At 56.2% G+C, this 21,247-nt stretch overlaps 1 protein-coding gene across 3 annotated transcripts in view; it reads right to left on the bottom strand.

The window, feature by feature from the left end:
* The window catches only part of SGSM2 (small G protein signaling modulator 2), a 47,890-nt gene that overhangs the window by 11,602 nt on the left and 15,041 nt on the right, over window positions 1–21,247 (bottom strand). For 2 of the 3 annotated variants that reach the window (XM_021671321.2, XM_021671322.2), the window contains exons 3-17: window positions 11,824–11,989; window positions 11,359–11,520; window positions 11,029–11,096; window positions 10,782–10,927; window positions 10,320–10,454; window positions 9,426–9,550; window positions 8,933–9,000; window positions 8,540–8,700; window positions 8,257–8,383; window positions 6,573–6,707; window positions 2,661–2,814; window positions 1,855–1,919; window positions 1,579–1,724; window positions 989–1,117; window positions 528–710 (exon numbers count right to left, since the gene is read on the bottom strand). In XM_021671321.2, coding sequence (XP_021526996.2) covers window positions 528–710; window positions 989–1,117; window positions 1,579–1,724; window positions 1,855–1,919; window positions 2,661–2,814; window positions 6,573–6,707; window positions 8,257–8,383; window positions 8,540–8,700; window positions 8,933–9,000; window positions 9,426–9,550; window positions 10,320–10,454; window positions 10,782–10,927; window positions 11,029–11,096; window positions 11,359–11,520; window positions 11,824–11,989 — 1,970 coding nt within the window. The remainder of the gene's footprint in view (window positions 1–527; window positions 711–988; window positions 1,118–1,578; window positions 1,725–1,854; window positions 1,920–2,660; window positions 2,815–6,572; window positions 6,708–8,256; window positions 8,384–8,539; window positions 8,701–8,932; window positions 9,001–9,425; window positions 9,551–10,319; window positions 10,455–10,781; window positions 10,928–11,028; window positions 11,097–11,358; window positions 11,521–11,823; window positions 11,990–21,247) is intronic. The other variant, XM_021671323.2, reaches the window with a different exon arrangement.

Below are 21,247 nucleotides of genomic sequence, written 5' to 3'. Positions count from 1 at the left end.
GGCATAGTCAGTTCTGTAAAGTGACAGGCAACATCCTAGGGGAGGAGGGATCTTGCCAGTTGACACCCATGGGGCCACTCTACGGGCTCCCGTGTTCTCAGGCCCCCAGCTCTCAGGAAGCCCCTACAGAGAATATGGGTGAAGAGGGGAAACTGAGACACAGAGATGGGAAGTCCTTGCCTGGAGACATTCATCCAGTCTGCAGTGATCTGGGATTAGAACCCAGGGCTGACCATTGCTAGCCTTGAGAAGGAGCCTCCCTCAATCTCAGTAAGTCCATCTTTCCCTGTAGTTGGCTGAAACTGAGCAGCATGCACTATCTCACTTTATTCCTACCACACCCAGAGAAGCAGGCAGCCGAGGCACAGTCAGCTGTTTTCAGTCGGAGAAAATGAGACACAGACACACTAGGCCTCTCTCTCAGGGCCCCACCCGTTCCCAGAGGCCAGGCTGGTGCTCAGGACTACTGTGCACGAAACGCGGGTGGGCCCTGGGACCCCCAGCCCCCCCGGGCCCGTCTGGCTCACGTCGTTGCTGATGGTGGAGTCTCGATGGATGAGGCGCTGCACGTGGCTGTCGATGCTGCTCCCGGAGGAGAACTTGGTGAGCGTGGCTGGGTGGGCCTCCCACTCCCGCTGCCTCACCACCACCTCGCAGGCCTTCCACTCTGCCAACACCTGCTGGTACCTTGCTGCCACTGCTGCGTCCACCTGTACTCAGACCACACCAGGACTATGGGGGAGGTGCATCAGGCCTCCTCTTCAGGAGCTAAGCCTGCACCTGAGCTTGGGTCCTGAGTCTCAGAAACTGGGGCAGCTGGAGACTCAAGATGGGCCTCAGGGTGAAGACGGTGGCACTGCCCTGCTAACACTTTCCCCTGCCACACCTCTTTCCAGCTGGGAAGGGGCTGAGGCTTCCAAGGGCCCCTCCCTGGCATCCCTTGGCCCAGCTCCCCATCTCACGAGCCCCTCAGGACAGGCTCCCTTACCTGTTCCATCTCCTTCTTGCTCATGCCGAACTTGTAGTGGCCGAGCAGAAAGGGCCAGACGTCCCTGCGGATCTCGTGCTCCACGCCCCCGTAGTACACCTGCCGCAGCAGCTCCAGCTCCTTGTAGTTCTGAGGAGACCGGGGAGCTTGACTGTGCAGCCTCCAGGCATGGAGACACAGCTGGGTGAGCCCCATCCCATGGAGAATGGGCCTCAGTGGCTGCTGAAGCCCAAGCAAAGCCTGCTTTGGGGTGGCCGCCTCCTCCCATGCTTTGGCTCACAGCTGGATGAGGTCTTGTTCTGCTCGCCTTCCTTACGGGGCAGGAAGTGGAGCCGGGAGAGATGCAAAGCTTTGCCCAAAGTCACAGGGCAATGTGGAGGCAGCTGGTCCCCTCCTGGGTTAGCCCCATGCCCAGCTGCATGAGACTCTGCCAGGAACCCGGTCACTCCATGGCGTCGGCCCTGGCCTGTCGGCCGTACCCACTGCCACATTGTACCCTGACTCCCGTCTGGTCCACGGCGGGCCACGCCGCCCTCACTCCTGCCCGCCCCAGCCCTCGGCCTGTGGCCCCGGAACCCCAGGGTGGGCACCTTTTTGTCCTTCTGGTACTTGCTCCACACGTCCTTGGTGAGGCCTCCGGAAGCCCCTGGGGGCCGGTCAGGTGGGATAATGCTGTGGTGCACCAGTGCTGACAGGTGGGTCCGCACCGTGTTCAGGTGGCGGCAGTGCGCCAGCCCTGCAGGGGCAGCAGTGGGCAGCGGCAGGCTAGGACCCGGGCCGCCCACCCCTGCCTGCCACAGCCCGGCTCTCCCACACTCACATCCCGGCTCTCCCCCTACTCACAGCCCGGCTCTCCCCACACTCACAGCCGTAGAAGGCCCGGGATACGATCTGCCGCTTCATGCTTTCACACAGCAGCCTGAGGGGTAACCTGTGGGAACAACTGGGCTCAGTGGGGAGAGGCCACGGCCCTCTGGTGGGAGGAGAGAGAGAAGGGGGAACGTCTGGCCTGGGGGGTAGGTAAGCCACGGGAGAAGGTGCCGGGAGGAGGAGCCGCAGGACAGCAGCCTCAGCGGGGTCCCTGCCTGCCACCCAGGGGAGAGCAGAGGTGGGGCCCCCACCTGGCGCCCCCCACCCAGGGATCTTTGGTCAACGAACTTCACCTGTGTGAATCTTCGTTTCCTCATGTGAAAAATGATGAGAAGCACCAGAGGGTCCTCAGGATTAATAAGTAAAAGACGAAATAACAGGTAAAAGAGAACACCTCCCATGAAAGCCACTCCCTCACTGCCCTGGCACACGGCAGACGGCTGCTGAGTGTTCTCACGTCTATGTGCACAGTGGGAAGGGAAGCTCACGAGTACTGAGCAGTGATGCTGTGCCAGTCACAATGCTGGGCGTGCGCATGGGCTCTACCTCCTTCTGTGCCACCTTAGGCAGCAAGAGGTGTCATCCCCATTTTTCAGATGAGGAAACCGAGGCTTAGAACCGTAGAGGCTCACAGTAATTCAGTCACTTGCAAAAGTCACATGGGCAGCAAAAGTGAAATCTGAACCCAGCTCTGCCCAACTCTAGAGGCCACCCTGTCATGTAAGTGACACAGCCCTAGGACGGATGAACACAGGTGGCTGGACATGCTGACAGGAAGCTGGGGCCAAGCCCCACCACTCACCGGTCAGGGATGCAGCTGCAGCGGCTGGGGGTGGCGTACAGGGAGCTGCTGGAGAAGCAGGAGAGGCAGGGGGAGCCCTGACTGCACAGGGCCGCCAGGTGCCAGGCTGGCGGGCTGGGCCCAAAGCCCTGCATCTCGATCATGTCGCTGGCATCTGAGGGCAGGAAGGGTGCCATGGTCAGGGCCCAAGAGGCCTTCTCTCCCAAGCCCCCTGCAGCATGCCCACCTCTGTGCCCAGAGCTGCAGCATGAAGTCACCCACTGGTGGAAAATCACAGAGGTGGGGCCTGCCTGGTCCAGAGCCCAGAGATGGAAATGGCAGGGAGAGGGTGCCTGACGCTGCCTATCCTCCAGCAAGCCTGGGGAGGGTGGCAAGGCATCTTTGTGTGTGTGCTGAGACACTTGGACTGAGTCTTGGACGACCGTGGCTACCTATATCTTGCGACCAGCAAACGCTTTTCTAGAGGGAAGGGAAAGAAAGAGAAGGAATGACAAAGACCTGAGCTCCCTAAAATGCCACCAGCTAGTTCAGCCTTCAAGGATTCAGCCTGGTCCTCTTGGCAAACTCTGAGATGCCCAAGAAGGTGTTTGGAATGCTTCAAACTCTGAACCCTCCCCTCTAGGGGAGTCTCCACTGTCCAAAGCCCCCGAGGAATCTCAGAGCAGCCTACCCTGTAGGCCTGGCTCTTCTGAGGGAGTCTACATCTGGTGGCCAGTGGCTACGGATGAACAGTGCCCCGTGTCCAGGCCAGGCACCCCTGGCAGATGGCTGCCAGCTCACACAGCCGTCTCTGAGTTCTGCTCCGTCCCTGCCTAGCCTGAGAGCGCTTAACATGGTGGCCTCCCGAAAACACAGTGAGAGCTGGGAGGACACGCACAATTTTGGGGCTGCCAGGCCACTGTGGGATGGGGTGGGGCTGGGCACAGAGGCCACCATCCAATGTCCCAGTCAGAGAAGGGGCCCTGGTATAGCCTCAGAAGATGACTCCTTGGACACGGCTACACTGCCAGCAGATGCCTGCTCAGCCAGTCCCGGCGGCCTGAATCAGAACCCAAGACCCTTGAGAGCTTCCAGGGCCCAGGCGGGGCAGGGCACTGCTGAAGGGGGATGCTGGCAGGCCCAGTGAGCCATAGAGATGGGCAAAGTGAGAGAGGAAGTGGAAGGACTCGGAGGTGATGCCAGGAGGGAGGGAGAGAGTGGAGAAGAGTCGGATGGACGGGGAGGGAGAGCCGTGTGTGCTGAGCAGAGTCCTGCCAGCAGTGGGTTTTCTTGGCTGGCTCCCCCCGTGGCCTGGAGCAGGCGTGGGCCTGGCTTTGGTGGCAGCCAGACTCCAGCTCTGGGTGTGCCTGAGGGCTGGCTGAGCCCCCTCCAGTCCCCTCAGCGGTTTCCCTGGCTGGGCCGCAGCTCTCTTCCCAGACCTATGGCTGGGATCTTTGCAGGTATCTGCCCTTCAGCTCCGCCAGGAGGCAAATTAAGGGAACATACTTGGTGAGGAGGGGCTGCGGCTCTGGGAGTGAGGGAGTTGCAAGCCATGCCTGAGACTCTGGAAGGAGGGGAGGGGTGAGTGCAGGTGGGGTGAGGCGGGAGCCCAGCTCAGCCCTCAGCAGGCAGGAGACAGGAGGGCAGTCCTGGGAGGAGCCAGGGTGGGAAGAGGCCCAGCCAGGCAGGCAGCAGGCAACAGGCGGGCAGGCAGGGAGGGCAACAGGGGTGAGGGCGGGGTGGGTAAAAAGGAAAGCAGCTCATGCCCAGAAGGCAGGGCCCAGCCAAGGCAAGTCCTGGGTCAATGCTCTTCACCTTAATTCTCCAGGAAGGAGCTGAAGCTGCCAGCGTTTGAACACTGTGTGAAAGCCCAGTGCAGCAGCTGGAGCTACTGAGCGACTGGGAGAGGGTGCAGGCTGGACGGGGGGTCTGCTGGGTCAGCGTTGACTCTGACTCTCTCCTCTGAGCATGAGGAAAGTGTAAAGCAAGAAATCAGGGTGGGCGAACCCCACAGTCCCTAAGATTCCGAGTGAAAGGTGCCTGGCCTGGAGCAGAATTAGAGTGAATAGCATCTCTGCTCTGTGGGGAGGCAGCAGGAAGAGGAAGGGGAGAGGAAGAGGGAGAGGAAGTCTGGACACCCGGCCACTGATTCACATGCACAAGTCAAGCATGTTGCAGGCCTGGAAAGCCCCAGCTGGCAGAACGGACTCAACAGTGTTGTCATTATGGACTGAGCGGAGGTGGGCCCGCTCCCCGGCCCGCTCCCCACACCTGCTGACTCTGCTCTTTGCGTCCTCTCCTTTCCTGAGTATTAGGGGCCCAGAAGCTGCACACTGGTTGGCCTAGCCCAAGTTCCTTGAGAGGATGCACAGATAAGCCCGGAGGCTTCTGGACCCTTGGAAGTGAGCCTGGAAGTTTCTCTGATCCCAGAGGCCTCAGGCCTAAGACTAGTCACGGACAGGCTTTATTATCACCAAGTCTGCCAAGGGCTCTGGTAGGCCCCTCCAGCCTTCAGCCTGACTGCCGTTTGTGGGGTAAGAAGTGGCTCCTTGGATCCCCTTAGACCTCAGCCTCCCCACTCTGCTCAGTCAGTTAACTGGAAATAAGCAACACCCCCAGGTCCAGGGTTGCAAGGAACCGACTGGCGGGGCGATAAACATAGAAGTGGGATGCCCCCCCCAGGCCTGGCCTACAGACTCATACTGGAAGGACGGGGAGGGAGGGGGCATGAGGGCAGGCAGCCAGCAGGCTTGTGCGGAGGGTGTGCTGGGTGTGTCCTAAGCACAGACCGGGTCACCCTGCCTGCCTGGAGACTCCTCATTAGTGCTGGCTTAATGGCTGGGCTAAGGAACTGGGCTTCCTGGTAGAACTCTGTGGAAGCATCTGGGAGTGTGGCATATTCTGAGGACATCCTCTGCAGGTGGGGGAGAGGGAGAAGCAACTGATTTTGTGGCATGGGAGTGGGTGAGAATGGGAAAGCTCCCCCATCTCTGGGAGAACTGGCCTCAGCCTCTTCCTAGCCAACCCTTCCTTGAGCACCCAGCCCAGCCCTCACAGGTCGCCCAGCTGACTGCTTGCTGAAGAGTGGGGCTCCCTCCCTACCAAGCCAGCTCTGTGCTAGGAAAGATGGGTGGTGGGCAGAGGAACCCTGAGGGGCTGAGGGCACTGCACTGTCACCTCCAACAAAGGGGACTCTCCATTCGTGGACCCTGAGGTTCATGGGGGCGGGAACACATCTGTCTCATATCCCTGGCCCAGGCGAGGAGGCAGAGCTCTGACAGAGCGAGAAACTTGTTGGAAACCGTACAGGGAACCAGGGCAGAGCTGGGTGGGAATTCATATCACCAGGCCCTGAGCCCGGCTCCTTCACGGACATCATGCTGCAGCTACTTCTAGATTTCATGCCTGCTGGGGGCCACAGGCCTCCTGGGGAAACTGAGCCCTGGGGCTCGTCCCACAGCAGCCCTCACTGTCCACATGAACTGCCCCTGCCCCAGGAAGGACCTGATGCCTCCATCCTGTTTCTGTTAAGTCAGGAGTCAGAAGCGCCAGGCCCAGAGGCTGGTCTTCCCAATCAGCAGAGAGAAAGGAAGGGGCCTCTGTTGCATTTGCCAGTCTGACCCCCAGAGCAGGAATAGGCTCCAAGAGCCATTCAGGATTCCCAAGGGGTAATGAGCTAACGAGATCTTCCTATGAGCACATCCTCCTCTCAGCCTGGAGCCACCTGCCCTGGGCCAGCCGTTCTTCTTGCCAGCACCTGTCTGACCTCCTCTGGCCCTCCCTGATCTGCCTCCTGCTGGAAAGGAAGTGCCCTGGGTGCAAGTCCCCTAATGCCAACACTGCCGTTCGAGCCCCTGCGGTGGGTGGCAGGTGGGCCCGGGAGGGACGGGGAGGGGGGGACGAGGTGGGTCAGGGAGGGGGAAGGATAAAAACCTTTCATCGGATTGGGAGCTGTGAGGTTCCGCGAGCAGATCATTGAGAGCATCGCGTGCAGTTTATCCTCCTCTTCCTCATCATCGTCCACCGAGGCCGCGCGGCTGGCCGCTAGGTGGTGGTAGTTAATAGTGACTGCTCAAAGAGAATAGCGAGAGGCAGAGGCATGAGGACCCTCATCCCTAGGCAGGAGGGACTCCCTCCTGAAGGTAAGTGGAGTGGAGGCCAGGTCGTCTTGAATCTGCAGGGCGCAGAAGAGGGGAAGGGAGGGGACCAGACAGCTTTTTGGGTGATTTTCTTGGGAGAATGTGGAAGGAGGGGAGGGGCTGGGGCAGCTGCAGAGCCCCACTCTTCGGAGGCACCTCTCTAGAAGAATGGAAGAGAGAGAACGGAGGGGGATGTGAAAGATGGGGTCTGCCTGGGACAGGCTGGCAGCTCGGGAGGTCGTTGGCCCTAGCAGAGGCTGGACATGACAGTGAGCAAATGGGTCCTGACATTCTTTAGCTCCTGTCAGGCTGGACCAATCTGAAGATTGCTCCAAATCCCTTTCTTCAGACTCTAAATTCCACCTTTTCCTGTCCCAGGAAAAGGAAAGGGTTTTCTCAGGGCTGTCCTCAAGCAGCCTGAGTCGCTTGGTGGCCTCTGCTTCTTGGTGCCCTGGCTTGCCCTTGGGGAAGTGGTCCTTGAAGTGACCAGAATCGGAAAATACCAAAGACTGAAGAGCGGGGGCAGAGATGGGAGAGGCTAAACCGAGCACCAGCCTGAGATTAAGCACCAAAGATGCATCCCTGCCAGGTGTGTCTGGCGGGAGGGAATCCCTGCCGTGAGCCTCGGAGCCTGGCGGAGCTAGCTGCGTGGTGGCTGAGTGTGCAGTCTGGTCCCTAATACAGAGACAACTGGTTGACAACTTTTTGGCACAAGTTAGGAAATTCAGGGAGCGGGTGGTCTGGCTGACAATAAACACTGGACTGGCAAATTCCCTGACCTTTATCTGTAAGAAAAGCAAGCCTGGCCCAGAGAAACCTACGGGTAGCAGCAGCACTCTGACCAGAAAGCGAATTTCAGTGTTGGTAGATACGCAAATAGACAGACCCCCTGGGGGCCCAGGGGTGTGTGTCCAGGGCAGGGCAGGACCCACCAGGGCCAAGCCACCTTTATACCTGCCAGCCCCCAAAGTCCCCAGGCAGCCTCGAGTCTGTCTGTGACACGACCTGCTGCTTCAGCCTACGCTCATCAGTAGCTGGTTTCAGGAGGGCTCTGGCTTCAGGGGATCAGTGGACAATTTCCACCATCCAAAAGGAAGCGCCGATCCCATCCCTGGGCTGTCTCGTGGGGGTCGGGGAGCAGGCGAGGAGCACTGGAGGTTCCCCACCTTCTACTTCTAGTTTCTCCCCGAGTTTTGCCCTGGGCAGGGGCTGAAAGGATACCTAAGTAGTGGTGCCTAGGCCTGCTGAGCCAAGAGTCCTGGGGTGAAGAAGTGGGGAGGACAGCTGGGTAGAAGAGACGCACCTTTGCAAAGGCAGTGTCTGTGGGTCAAAGGTCCAGTGGAGAGGTAAGCGGGGAGCCTCTTGGGTTAGCCGGGCCTGGTCAGTGGACCCTGCCTGCTGCCCTCCCGGGTGACGCTGTGCTCCCCCACCTCCCTAAGCATCTTCCTCTCTCCCCGGGATGAAGTCGGGACACTCACTGTGCTCGTGCCTGTGGCCAGGGTAGACGATCCGGAACACGTAGTCGGTGGCCCGCCCCGTGCCCATCTCCTCCACATCCACCGAGCGCAGGCTGCTTCGCTTCCGAAGCTTGGGAAACACCTTCCCCTGTGGAGGGAGGGGGAGGGGGTCAGCCTGTGTAGGGCAGAGTCTCAGCCAGGGTTCCATGCCAGGCTGTTCCTCAGAACTCCATGTGGGGAAGGAGGGGAGGCGGGCAGAGCACCCCACACACAGCCTTTCCCCCAAAGCTTCCCACCGAGTTACCTTCCCCTGCTGGGTCCACAGTGGGGGCTCTAGCTGTCCCCGAGGCAGCAGCCCATTCTCTAGACAGGACAGAAAGGACAGCAGGTGTCCTCCCTGTGGGAAGTGCAGCGGCGGCCTCTGGATGCCATCCTGGCTCACCAGCACAAGCGTGCCACCGCTCTCTGGGGGTGAAGGCAGGAAAGGGAGGCTGAGGCCCTCTTTGGTGGTCATCATAGCCTGCTGGCCAGCGCCCCCAAACTGGGTAGGAGGCAGATGGCTGGGCTACAGCATGGCCTGGGAGCCCCATGAACAGGGATGGGAGGATGAGAAGTTTTAATGGCCCCATGCACAGTGCATGGCTGGGAGAAGGCAGCCTCTCCCTTCCTGCCCAAGCTGGGGACAAGGAAGGCTTACTTTGCTGGTGGCAGTGGATGCAGACGACCTGGCTGAAGGGCACCACCAGGGCATAGTCCCAGTAAACGCTAGGAAGGAACCAGACTGGTGTCACCATGTCCAAAGACCTGCCATCCTCCCTCCCTCCCTCCCTCCCTCCCTTCATTCCTTCCTTTCTTATCTCCTGGTGCTACCACCGCATCAAACTACCCTGAGGATAGGAAGAAGTGTGCCCAGCCAGCCATGTCCCCGAGATTCGTGCAGCCCGCTCGGCACAGGGACAGCTGTTGGTCTCAGCCGCTGAGAGCTTGGCTCAGACAAACCTCTTCATGCCCAAGCTTGGCTGTGTCCTAGAGAGCTTGGCAATCACACCAGATAGCCGCTCCCTGCTATCTTGGCATCCAGATAGAGAGTGAGGTTGGCCTCCTGGAGCAAGGGGCTTTCTCTATCTCTCTGCCTGAGGTCAAGCCCACTCCCTGCCCTCACTCCTGGGAGCAGGTCTCAAAGCCCCCACCTCTTTTCCAGCTCGGAGTCCCCCAGGGTCCCGTTCATGAGCTGGTTGGGGGTCCACTTCAGAGTCAGGCTGTCTGCAGACTGGTGCAGGGAGAGGTAGCCAGGGACTGCCTCCATGTCCTCTTTCTACAGCGGAGACAGCGGAGGACAGAGACGATGAAGGGCCGAGAGGCTCTGAGGGATGGCCTGTGAAAAATGAGCTCCTGCTGGGAGAAGGGGAGGCCCAGCTAGGCTAGTCATGGGGTCCTAGACTAGGGGCTGGTCAGGAGCATGGGGAAACAGGACCCATGCAGCAGATCTGGGCACGTCCTTCCCCTGCTCAACCTGGGGCCACTGGCTCTCTCCTGCCAGTCTCCTGGATGCCAGGTCCATTCCAGGCCAGACATGCCCAAGCTGGGGATTTGCCTCATCTGCTGGCTGCCATTCCCTGGCCCGTGCCCACTCAGGGCCAGGCATAAGTCATGTGAGGCAGGGAGTGGGGAGGCTGGGGCCATTCTCTTTCTGTCTTGTCCAGCTCCTCAGGAAAGGAGCAGCCATAGCCTAGAGGCTCCAGTTGTCTAGTTCTGGAACCTTTGGAAGAGGGAGGCTGGGGCAGGGGTGCTGGGATGAAGCTTTAGTTCTGGGGCCTTCAGAAGAGGGAGGCTGGGGCAGGGGTGCTGGGACTGAGCTCTAGTTCTGGGTCCTTCGGAAGAGGGAGCCTGTGGCAGGGATGCTGGGACTGAGCTCTAGTTCTGGGTCCTTCAGAAGAGGGAGCCTAGGGCAGGGATGCTGGGACTGAGCTCTAGTTCTGGGTCCTTCGGAAAAGGGAGCCTGACAGAGGTGCTGGGACTGAGCTCTAGTTCCAGGGCCTTCGGAAGAGGGAGCCTGAGGGAGGTGCTGGGACTGAGCTTCCTACCGGCTGCACCAGCACGTGGTTCTTGCCGTAGAGCAGGCGCGTCCTGGAGTTCTGGTGCAGGGACTCCACACACTCACGGGCGCAGGCAGCCAGCCTGTCCTCTGACGCACTGCCACTTGAGTGCCGCTTCCGAATCTGTGTGGACGGCCCGGGCTCAGCCTCCAGCCTTGGGAAATGGGCCTCAGGGCTTGAGAACCCTCAGGCTTCCATGCCGACCCTCTCCAGCTGACCCCAGGGTCCTTTCTGCTCCCAGTTAGCTCCCTGACCCCCTCTGCTCTCCAGCTACGGACCAGCAGGGGCTCCTGGCATTGCTGTTGTTTTATTGTGGGGTGAAGGCTCTTCTGAGGAGGCCACTACCTTGCGGCATCTCCAAGGCTCGTCCTGTAGAGAGGCCGGTTTCCTGTCCCTACAGGTCCATGGGCGTAGCCCAGATGAATGCAAGGCGTGGGGAGGGGCACCTACCCCTAGGGCTGGGCGCTTTGCAGGGGAGTCCTGGTGAGTGGGCAGACCCCGGATGCGGTGCCTCTGGACCAGCTCGTCAGCAGAGGGGTCAGTCCAGTAGTGATCGGCTGTCTTGAGCTTCGTGTATTCCAAGGCACAGGGTCCCACTGTAGGGGCAGGGACAGCCAGCTCCGACGGTGCTCCCTCAGTTTTTGCCCTGACCCCCCTACCATGGGCCTGGCACAGGCCCATGTGCTCTCGGGCTCACCTAGAAGAGAGGCCAGGATAGGGCCGAACACAGGGTCTGCCAGCAACGCCTCCTTCTCGTAGTACTTGCTGCTGGGAGATAGATAGGGTGACTGCCAGGGCTCTGGGACTCATCCCAGGGCAGTCAGGCTCACCAGGTAGGGACATCCCCACAAAGACCAGGTTCATCTCAGTCTGGGTGAAACGGTGAGTCCATTTCGGGGCATGGAAGGGGCGGGGAGATGGGGACGTGCCTGCAGGCTGTCAGAGATGGGCAAGCATCCTGAGGGCGGGGCTGAGGGACGGTCAGAGATGGTCAAGGAAGGAGCTGTTAGGGGAGCGGGGCAGTCACCTGCAGTTTTCCGCCAGGTATTGCACAACCTTGTCCAGAACTTTCTCGATGAGCGCCGTGCGTACCCATATGTGTTTCAGGGCCTGAGGGCTGAGGGCCAGGGTCTTCCCACTGGCTGAGCCCTGTCTCTGCAGGGCCTCCTGGCTGACCCCTGAGGGTTTCCTGCAAAGGTGGGAGGGCTTCAGGACTGCAGTGGTCTAGGGGTAAACCCCAGAATGGTGGTATCGGGAGTGGAGCTTGGTGCCCCAAGACGGGAGCACAGAGAACTGACTGGCGTTGGGAGCTGAAGGAGGGTATAGAGCCTTGTGCCCGCATGGAGGCAACCCCCACCCTCAGGCTGATCCCCCATCCAGAGGTCCTGCAAGGAACAGGCCCAGGAAGCCAGCTTCCAGACGGGCTGTCCTAGGAAGCAGCACTTGCCACGTGGGAAGAGCCGGAAGGAGGGAAGGGGCGGCTGGGGCTCACCTGCCGTCTACCTGCTGCTGCAGCAGCTCCTGCACTTTGTGGCAAATCTCCCCGGCCACTGGGCATGTCTTCCCCACCTTGGTGAACAGGGCTGCCATCTTGTCACTGCGCAGGAAGCCAGCAGCACGGCGTCTCAGCTGATGCAAGAGGCAAGCCTCCACCGCACCTGGCCACAAAGGAAAACAGCATCTGAGCCTGGCAAGGACGGGGAGAAAAGCTCCTCCGCCCCATACCTGTGGTGAGGCAAGGGGTAAGGGCAAGCCCTGACCCATGTTAGAACTAAGGGCAGGCCAGGGAGATACCTTGGCTTCCTCTGAAATTCCCCTCCCCTTCCTCTGCTCCTGCCCAGGGCAAAAAGCTTGGACAAGCCGAGCTGTCCTTCTCCCTCGCCTGGTGTGCACAGGCGTTCCGTATGCGGCATCACCCCTGGGGCCATGAGGCCCAAAGCTCCCCGCTCAGGGTGGCATGAGTGGCTCCAGCCCTGGCAGCAAGCACAGCACCCACACGATGGGGATGTGGGGGGCTGTGGACTCGGGATCCCTTCTGGAGGGTACCGGTGATGCGGCTGCTAAGGAGCAGACTCTGAAGGAGCTAAAATATTGATCACGTCACTTTAGAGACTGGACCCGGGCCGCTGGACTGATGAGCCCAGCAGCTGAGAGCGAGAGATTTCTCTCTTCCATGCTAGGAAAGCTTCCCTCTGTTGAGTCACGTTTTAGGGTTAGAGTCTCTGCCTGGACCTAGCGTTCCACAGACCCTGCAGGGAAGAAGGTCTTGGAGGGAGATGGTGGGGAGTTGCCTTGGTCCATACAGACTCTAAAAATATGAGTGCGTGTGTGTGAGAAGGAGGGGCTGCTACGTTATTGAGGCCAAGCTAACAGTTTTACAGGTGAGAAGGGAAAGGCCCAAAAAGGGGAAGAAATCCGTCATAGGCACAGAGTGGCAGAGCCACTAGGACGAGAACCCAGGGCTCTGAACCTTGACCCGAGCCCCTTTTGCCACCTCCAGGTGTGTCTGGTTGCGGGCAGGGGCACCGTGGGAGAAAGAGTGCTTTTTTCACACAGACTGAAAACAATGAGCTGTGCTAGAGACAGGGAGTCAGACAGAACGGGGTCTGGGCTTGGCAGGGTCACTTGCTCTAAGACTGTTTTATTGTCTGTGAAATGGGAAGACTTCTTTTTTTTTTTTCTTTTTGGATGAAGACTGAGTCTCACTCCACTACCCAGGCTAGAGTGCCACTATCTCAGCTCACTGCAACCTCCGCCTCTTGGGTTCAAGTGATCCTCCTGCCTCAGCCTCCTGAGTAGCTGGGATTACAGCTGCTCACCACCACGTCCAGCTCATTTTTTCATTTTTCGTAGAGACAGGGTTTTACCATGTTGGCCAGGTTGGTCTTGAACTCCTGACTGCACATGATTCACCCGCTTCGGCCTCCCAAAGTGCTGGGATTACAGGCGTAAGCCACCTAGCCTGGCCGAAATGGGAAGACTTCTTAGGGCTAGTGTGAGAAGTTACATGAGACAGAGGATGTGAACTCCCTCACATGGGGTCTGGCTCTCAGGAGGCACTTCGTCTGGGTCAGTTCCTGCCTCCTTACTCTGTCTGTCCAGATACAGTTCTACAGCGAACCTCCAAGAGCTGAGTTTTTGCAGGATCCCTGATAGGGAGAGGAAGAGGATGCCGTGGAGAGAGGATCCAAGGCTGCCCCAGAAGTGGGTGGAGACACTCCTCTCTTAGAAACAGGGAAAGTGGCTGCATGCGGTGGCTCACTCCTGTAATCCCAGCACTTTGGGAGGCCAAGGCATGTGGATCATGAGGTCAAGAGATCAAGACCATCTTGGCCAACATGGTGAAACCCTGTCTCTACTAAAAATACAAAAATTAGCCGGGTGTGATGGCAGGCACCTGCAGTCCCAGCTACTGAAGCTACCCAGAGACTGAAGCAGGAGAATCACTTGAACCTGGGAGGGGGAGGTTGCAATGAGCTGAGATTGCACCACTACACTCCAGCCTGGCAGAGCAAGATTCTATCTCAAAAAAAAAAAAGAAAGAAAGAAAGAAAAGAAACAGGGAAATTGAGGTCCGTCAAGTTTTTTTTTGAGACAGGGACCCACTCTGACACCCAGGCTGCAGTGCAGTGGTGCAATCTTGGCTCATAACAGTCCCAGCCTCTGTGTAACAAGCGATTCTCCCACCTCAGCCTCCCAAGTAGCTGGGACTACAGGTGTGCACCACCATGCCCAGCTAATTTTTTTAATATATTTTTTTCTAGAGACAGGGTTTTGCCCTGTTGCCCAGCCTGGTCCTGAACTCCTGGGCTCAAGCAATCTGCGTGCCTCAGCCTCTCAAGGTGCTGGAATTACATACCTAAGCCACCAGGCCTGGCTCCTGTCAAGTTTATTTTGACTAGTACTGTTAAGAATATGAAACCTGGAGTTAGGAAATAATTCAGTAACTGACTAGCAATCACTGCCGATGTATGAAGGAGTTTTGTTTGGTCCTCTCTTAGACTGAAGTCAAGAAGGAAGAGAGCTGCCCGAGCCAATGTGGAGGGCAGCTGGCTCAGCGAGAGCATCCCAGGGCTGGGGAAACAGGCAGGACCCCTTCTCCTCCTGAGGGCCTCTTGCCAGAGCTCTTCATTGCTCAGATGTTGGAGGGTTTTATCTTACGAGACACAACCTTTCCTTCACAGTATATCCGTGCATTTATGTGCACATGTGCATGCAGACAAATGTATGCGCACTTATCGTGTGTGTATGGGTGTACGCGCACCTGTCGTGTGTGTATGGGGTACAGGGGAAAATCTTATTTTGCTATCAGATGGAGTCTCGCTCTGTCACCCAGTCTGGAGTACAGTGGCATGATCTCAGTTCACTGCAACCTCCACCTCCCAGGTTCAAGTGATTCTCCTGCCTCAGCCTCCCGAGTAGCTGGGATTACAGGTGCCTGTCACCACACCTGGCTAATTTTTTTTTTTTTTGAGACACAGTCTCATTCTGTCGTCAGGCACCAGGCTGGAGTGCAGTGGCACAATCTCGGCTCACTGCAATCTCTACCTCCTGGGTTCAAGCAATTCTCTTGCCTCAGCCTCCTGAGTAGCTGGGACTACAGGCACGTGCCACCATGTCCAGCTAATTTTTCTGTTTTTTTAGTAGAGACGGGATTTTACCATGTTGGCCAGGATGGTCTTGATCTCTTGACCTCGTGATCCACCTGCCTCGGCCTCCCAAAGTGCTGGGATTACAGGCGTGAGCCACTGCACCTGGCCTTAATTTTATATTTTTAGTAGACATGGGGTTTCACCATGTTGGCCAGGCTGGTCTTGAACTCCTGTCCTCAGGTGATCTCCCCACCTCAGCCTCCCAAAGTGCTGGGATTACAGCCTGAGCCACCGCGCCCGGCTCACAGGGGGAAATCTTTGGCCTAAGTGTCCACATGCTCCTCTCCATGATCATTCCCCCTGGTCCCTGGAGCTCTCATATGGCCCTGGGATACACAGGGTCTCAGTCTCTTCTGTGCCTGTGGGAAAGTTGTGATCATTTCCTGGGGTTGCTCTTCCCATTCAGAGTGGGGAGAGAAGCAGCAGGTGGCACAAGTCCTGCAGCGGGTCACGTGCCTCACGGCTGTGACTAACGGCAGGGATAGTGAGTCATTCGATTTCCCACCTTCCCTCCATGACCAATCGACCACTCGACCAATCAAAAAGGCAGCCAGGCCAGGGGACTGGGGAGTGGCGGCCCCAGCACTCCCAGGCCTGGCCTCGCCTACCTTCCCAGCCAGCCTCTGACCACATGCATGGGGTCCTCTCTGGGGGAGAGGAGGCATTCCTAAGCAGTCACCTCAAGTAGTGAATACTGAGAGAACCAGACATCACGCTCAGTCTCCTTTTGCCTCGTGGTCCCTAATCTCCTTCTGTGAAACCCAGCCAAGGTGCCAGGCAGCATCTGGAGAAGGAGAAATCCCTCTCCTGTATCCACTTTGCAACAAAGACCAGTTAGGCCAGTGGCCCAGGCAAGACTGGCCAGCAGCTGTTCAACCTGCACTTGTCCTGCCCATTCCCAGTGCAGCCAACATGTTATCATGTGCAGTGTGTAGGCAAAATCATCACCACACCACTACCTGAGAGTCATTATCCTAGAGGGCTTTGTGGATGGGCTTCTGGGGCTCCAAAGACCCCCTGAAATTGAGAGCAATTTGAATGCAAATTGTTGATGTGCTCTAGAATGATTAGGTGAGTGCTTTTTGTCCTGGATAGTGGGTCTGTGCTTCTCAGCTTCTGACCCAAAAAGATTAAGAACTCTTTTTTTTCAGGCTGGACTCACTCTGTTGCCTGGGCTGGAGTGCAGTGGTGCAACCGCAGCTCACTGAAGTCTCAGCCTCCTAGGGTCAAGCCATCTTCCCACCTCAGCCTCTCAAGCAGCTGGGACTACAGGCTTGTGTCACCAAGCTTGGCTAATTTTTCATTTTTTTTTTTTTTTTTGTAGAGACTGGGGTCTGGCTATGTTGCCTAGGTTGGCTTGCAACACCTGGGCTCAAGTGATCCTCCCACCTCAGCCTTCTGAAGTGCTAACATCACAGGCATGAGCCCCGGAGCCTGGCTCTAAGACTTCTGAGTCAGCAGAGACCCGGGCATTCTCAATGATGGAAACAGGTGCAGGCAGAAGGACACGCTGACCCATGTACAGTGAGTGAACACCACACTCAGAGCTGCCTGCAAAGCCAGCAGCAAGTGTCCTCCTTCCCTGGGGGGTGTCCACAGATAGACTGAGGCAGGACTGTTACAGACCCTTCCCCAGGGAGGGTCCACATGAAGGCCTGTGCCCATTCTCCCCTTCTCACTGGCCTGGAGCACCAGGCACAACTCCAGGGCCTCACTCCCCTTATTCCTCTCTCCCCAGCTCCCACTACCACTGCAGCTCCCGCTACCACTCCAGCTCCCGCCACTACCCCAGCTCCCACGGTGGAGGGCGGCGGCAGGAAGCACTGGTAGGCTAAAGCACCAGGTAAGCTGAAAGCACCTGCCTGCTGACTGAGCTGTCCGGCCCCAGTCTCCCACCTGTGAAGGCTTCAGGACCCCTGATCCAGTGGGTCCCAGCACCGCCTATGGCCACCCTGGGCGCACCACAACAAGGTGACAGCCCTGGCATCACTGGGCTCATTTCATACAAGAAAAAAACGTGGACTAATTAATAAAAACCAACACTGGTTGGCATGAAAAGGTTTGGGCAAATAATCAAAATGGAGAAGAGAGAAACTTGACTTTAGTGGCCAGGCACAGTGGCTCACGCCTGTAATCCCAGCACTCTGAGAGGCTGAGGCAGGCAGATCATCTGAGGTCAGGATTTCGAGAGCAGCCAGGCCAACATGGTGAAAACCCATCTCTACTATTTTATGTTATTTTTTGAGAAAGAGTCTTGCTCTGTCGCCAGGCTGGAGTGTAGTGGCGTGATCTTAGCTCACTGCAACCTTGGCCTCCTGGGTTCAAACAATTTTCCTGCCTCAGCCTCCAGAGTAGCTGGGACTACAGGCACGTGCCAACATGCCCAGCTAATTTTTGTATTTTTAGTAGAGAAGGGGTTTCACCATGTTGGCCAGGCTGATCTCGAACCCCTGACCTCGTGATCCACCTGCCTCGGCCTCTCAAAGTGCTGGGATTACAGGCATGAACCACTGCGCCTGGCTCGTCTCTACTAAAAGTACAAAAATTAGCCAGGAATGGTGGCAGGCACCTGTAATCTCAGCTACTCTGGAGGCTGAGGCAGGAGAATCGCTTGAACCCAGGAGACAGAGGTTGCAGTGAGCCAAGATTGCACCACTGCACTCCATCCTGGGAGACAAAAGCAGAACTCCATCTCAAAAAAAGAATAAAATAAAATAAAGAATAATAGTCTCCAATCCCACCCAGTTTGCTGCAAATGCCATTAATGGATTCCTTTTTACGGCTGAGTAGTATTCTACTATATATATATGTGTAGTATATATATGTATGTATATATGTGTATATATGTGTATATACTACACATATATATAGTAGAATATATATATACACACACACATATATATATATATATACACACAACACACACACAGATACACACCACAGTTTCTTTATCTACTCGTTGAATGATGGGCATTTGCCACCCTGGTTTTCTGGTAGCCTTTGGAGTCTGAGCCAGCTGAGCCCAGGTACATTCTCTACCCTGTTGGCCCATCCCATCCTGCTGACAGGAAGTCCCCAGGAGCTGCAGCTCTGAGTGGTCAGGGGTGTCACTACATTAACTCCAACACACTGCTGTGGACAGCCCCTCCGAAGGTCTGGTGCCATCTTCCCAGGGAAAGGCCAGGAACTGCAGACCCAGGATAGCCCTGGGGCTTGCCTTCACCAACCTCTCATGTGACCCCAAAGTGTACCAAGTTATGCAGCTTAACAAATGCAACATGGGGCAGGGCTGGAGACCACAAATGCTACTACAAATGCTAATGGAATCTATAGGGCCCCTGCCCGCAACCCCTTATACCCCAATTTAACCATTCTAAGAGGCCTGATTTAGAGTGGAGGAGACACCAGGAAGATGGAGACGGAAGGGACATGGGGAGCTGCTGAATCCACTCATATATGGCTAGTGGGAGGGCCAGATGCCGCAACCCGCAGAGATGCAATATGGCACTCTCTATTAATGCTGCAGATAACCTCTGACCCAGTAACCCCTCTTCCAAGAATCCATCCTACAGCTATAACTGCATGAGTATTTAGTTGTAACAGCAAAAGACTGGAAACCATCCACATGCCCATCAATAGGGGACAGGCTAAGTAAAACGGTACCTCTCTACAGCAGAGTATCAGGCAACTCTGAAGAAGAATGAGGATGCTCTCTAGGAATGAATAATGAAAAGCTCTCCAACAGCAAGATACAGAACCGTATAATTGCATGACACCTTATAATTACAAAAAGGGAGGTGTGAACAAAGAATACCATCTTTTTTATTAGTATAAAAAACTTTAGGCCAGGTGCAGTGGCTCACATCTATAATCCCAACACATTAGGAGGCCAAGGTGGGGAGATCACTTGAGCCCAGAAGTCTGAGACCAGCCTGGGCAACATAGGGAGACCCCGTCTCTATAAAAAATGTAAGCATTATCTGGGTGTGATAACATGAGCCTGGACCATGGAGGCGGAGGTGGGAGGACTGCTGGGGCCCAGCACACAGAGGCTGCAGGGAGTTGAGATTGCACCACTGTACTCCAGCCTGGGTGACATAGTGAAACCCTGTCTCAAAAAACCAAAAACCAAAAACCGAAACAAAAGCCCAACAAAGGCAAACCTCTAGAAGGAGGCGTGAGAAACAAAAGTGACTGCCTGTGTGGGGCTTGTGCATAGACAGAAGTGGGTGAACAAGGACAGAGAAAGGAGTGACACTTTTCACTGTACACTTTTTTTTTTTTTTAAAGACAGAGTCTCGGCTGGGCACAGTGGCTGATGCCTGTAATCCCAGCACTTTGGGAGGCTGAGGCAGGAGGATCACCTGAGGTCCGGTGTTCAAGACCAGCCTGACCAACATGGAGAAACCCGGTCTTTACTAAAAATACAAAATCAGCCAGGCATTGTGGCACATGCCTGTAATCCTAGCTACTCGGGAGGCTGAAGCACAGAATCACTTGAACCCAGTAGTTGGAGGTTGCAGTGAGCTGAGATTGCACCATTGCACTCCAGACTGCGCAACAAGAGTGAAACTCTGTCTCAAAAAAAAAGAAAAAGAAAAAGAAAAAGACAGAGTCTTGCTCTGTCACCCAGGCTGGAGTGCAGTGGGCACGATCTCTGCTCATTGCAACCTCTGCCTCCCAGGCTCCAGTGATCCTCCTACCTCAGCCTGTCAAGTAGCTGGAACTACAGGCATATACTATGACGCCTGGCTATTTTTTTATTTTTATTTTTAGTAGAGACAGGTTTCATCATGTTGCCCAGGCTGGTCTCAAACTCCTGAGCTCAAGTAATCTGCCCATCTCAGTCTCCCAAGGTGCTGGAATTACAGGTGTGAGCCACTGCACCCAGCCCCATTGTAAGTTTTTTGTATGGTTTTGATTTTTGAACCAGTTAAATATATTGCCAACTCAAAATTAATTATAATAATTGAGTAGGTGACCAGCACTAGGGTCCCATCATGAGATGATGCCAGATATTCTCTCCAACCTCGGTGTGAATCAGAATTCACAAAACCCAGGAAGGCTAGGTCTGCCCACGGGCATCCCATCTTTCACCAGCTCCTTCAACAAATAGGATCCTTGGGATGGTTTGGTTTCCTACCACGAGGGGAGCATTTGGGCTCTACTTAGGGCAGCAGCAGGTGACCTGAGCTGGGCAGGGATTAGAGAAGCGATTCAGGAGCTCACAGAAATGAACTAAAGCTATGGCTGCCGGGAAATGCAGCAGTGACTGGTAAGGGGTCATCCATCAGCCCTCAGAAGCAGGGCTGGGTCTGTAACCTCATTCTGCCTTGGCTCTCATGTGCATCATATCTACGTCTAAAGCTGCACTCAGCAGCCTGGACAAGCCAGCCTGGTAACAGTGGGACCCACTCAACGGTCTTCAGAGGACTAACTCTTTGCTTGAGGTACAGGGACAGAGCATCCATAGCACAGCCCGACATGAAACTGGGCCCGAGATGCTTGGCCAGGCCTTGGGGATGGGAGGACAGCAAGCTGGCAGGTGTGGCCTGCTCCCCATCTCTGGCTCAGTTTCATGACAGGCGAGTTCAGCCGCTGCTGCCACACAGAACCCAAGTGAGGAAGTGCAAGCAGAGCAGCCAGCCTCAGGTGGTCCATTCTGGACCTGGGCTCTGAGAGACACTAGTTAGACTAGAATTCAAAAGCCGAATGCCTGCCCGGGGCCACTGGTTCAGGAGAGTGGAACCAAGATTGCCAGGAGAGGAGCAGCCTTCCTGGAGATAAAGGAACGGATGAGTGGCCTCTTTCAAGTAACAACCGAAGGAGAAGAAGAATCAAGGACATTTTACTCAACTGCCCACGGAAGGAGTCAGTGTCTCATCTCCTGCAGATGAGGTGAGAGTAGCAAAGAGCCATCCCCAGGCATTACCTGCTCCTCTCTTTCCCATTTCTGAGTGGCTATTTCCACCCAGGGATTTGTAATGGCTGCCTTCACTCAGAATAAGCATTTCTGCAGTAACTAAGGTACATTTTCTCTCAGCCTGCACTGGTGATATTGGTTGTTTGCTTCAATTTTGGAAGGCATTCAACCCTGCTCAACCCCCAGAACAAGAAAGCAACATTCCCATCCAGACTCTGACTAGGAAGATAAAGAACCGTCCTGAGTTTCTGGAACCTCGAACCCAGGTGGGGGAAATAAAATCCATGCTACACATGCCATTGTCCTTGCCCTGCTGGAGATGTAAGACGGTCTGCACACAG

The sequence above is a fragment of the Aotus nancymaae genome, unplaced genomic scaffold (genome assembly GCF_030222135.1).
Source record: "Aotus nancymaae isolate 86718 unplaced genomic scaffold, 86718_ANA_hifiasm-v0.15.2.pri h1tg000018l, whole genome shotgun sequence".
NCBI lineage: Eukaryota > Metazoa > Chordata > Mammalia > Primates > Aotidae > Aotus > Aotus nancymaae.
Note: the sequence above shows the minus strand (reverse complement) of the source record. Positions and strands in the feature narration are given on the sequence as shown.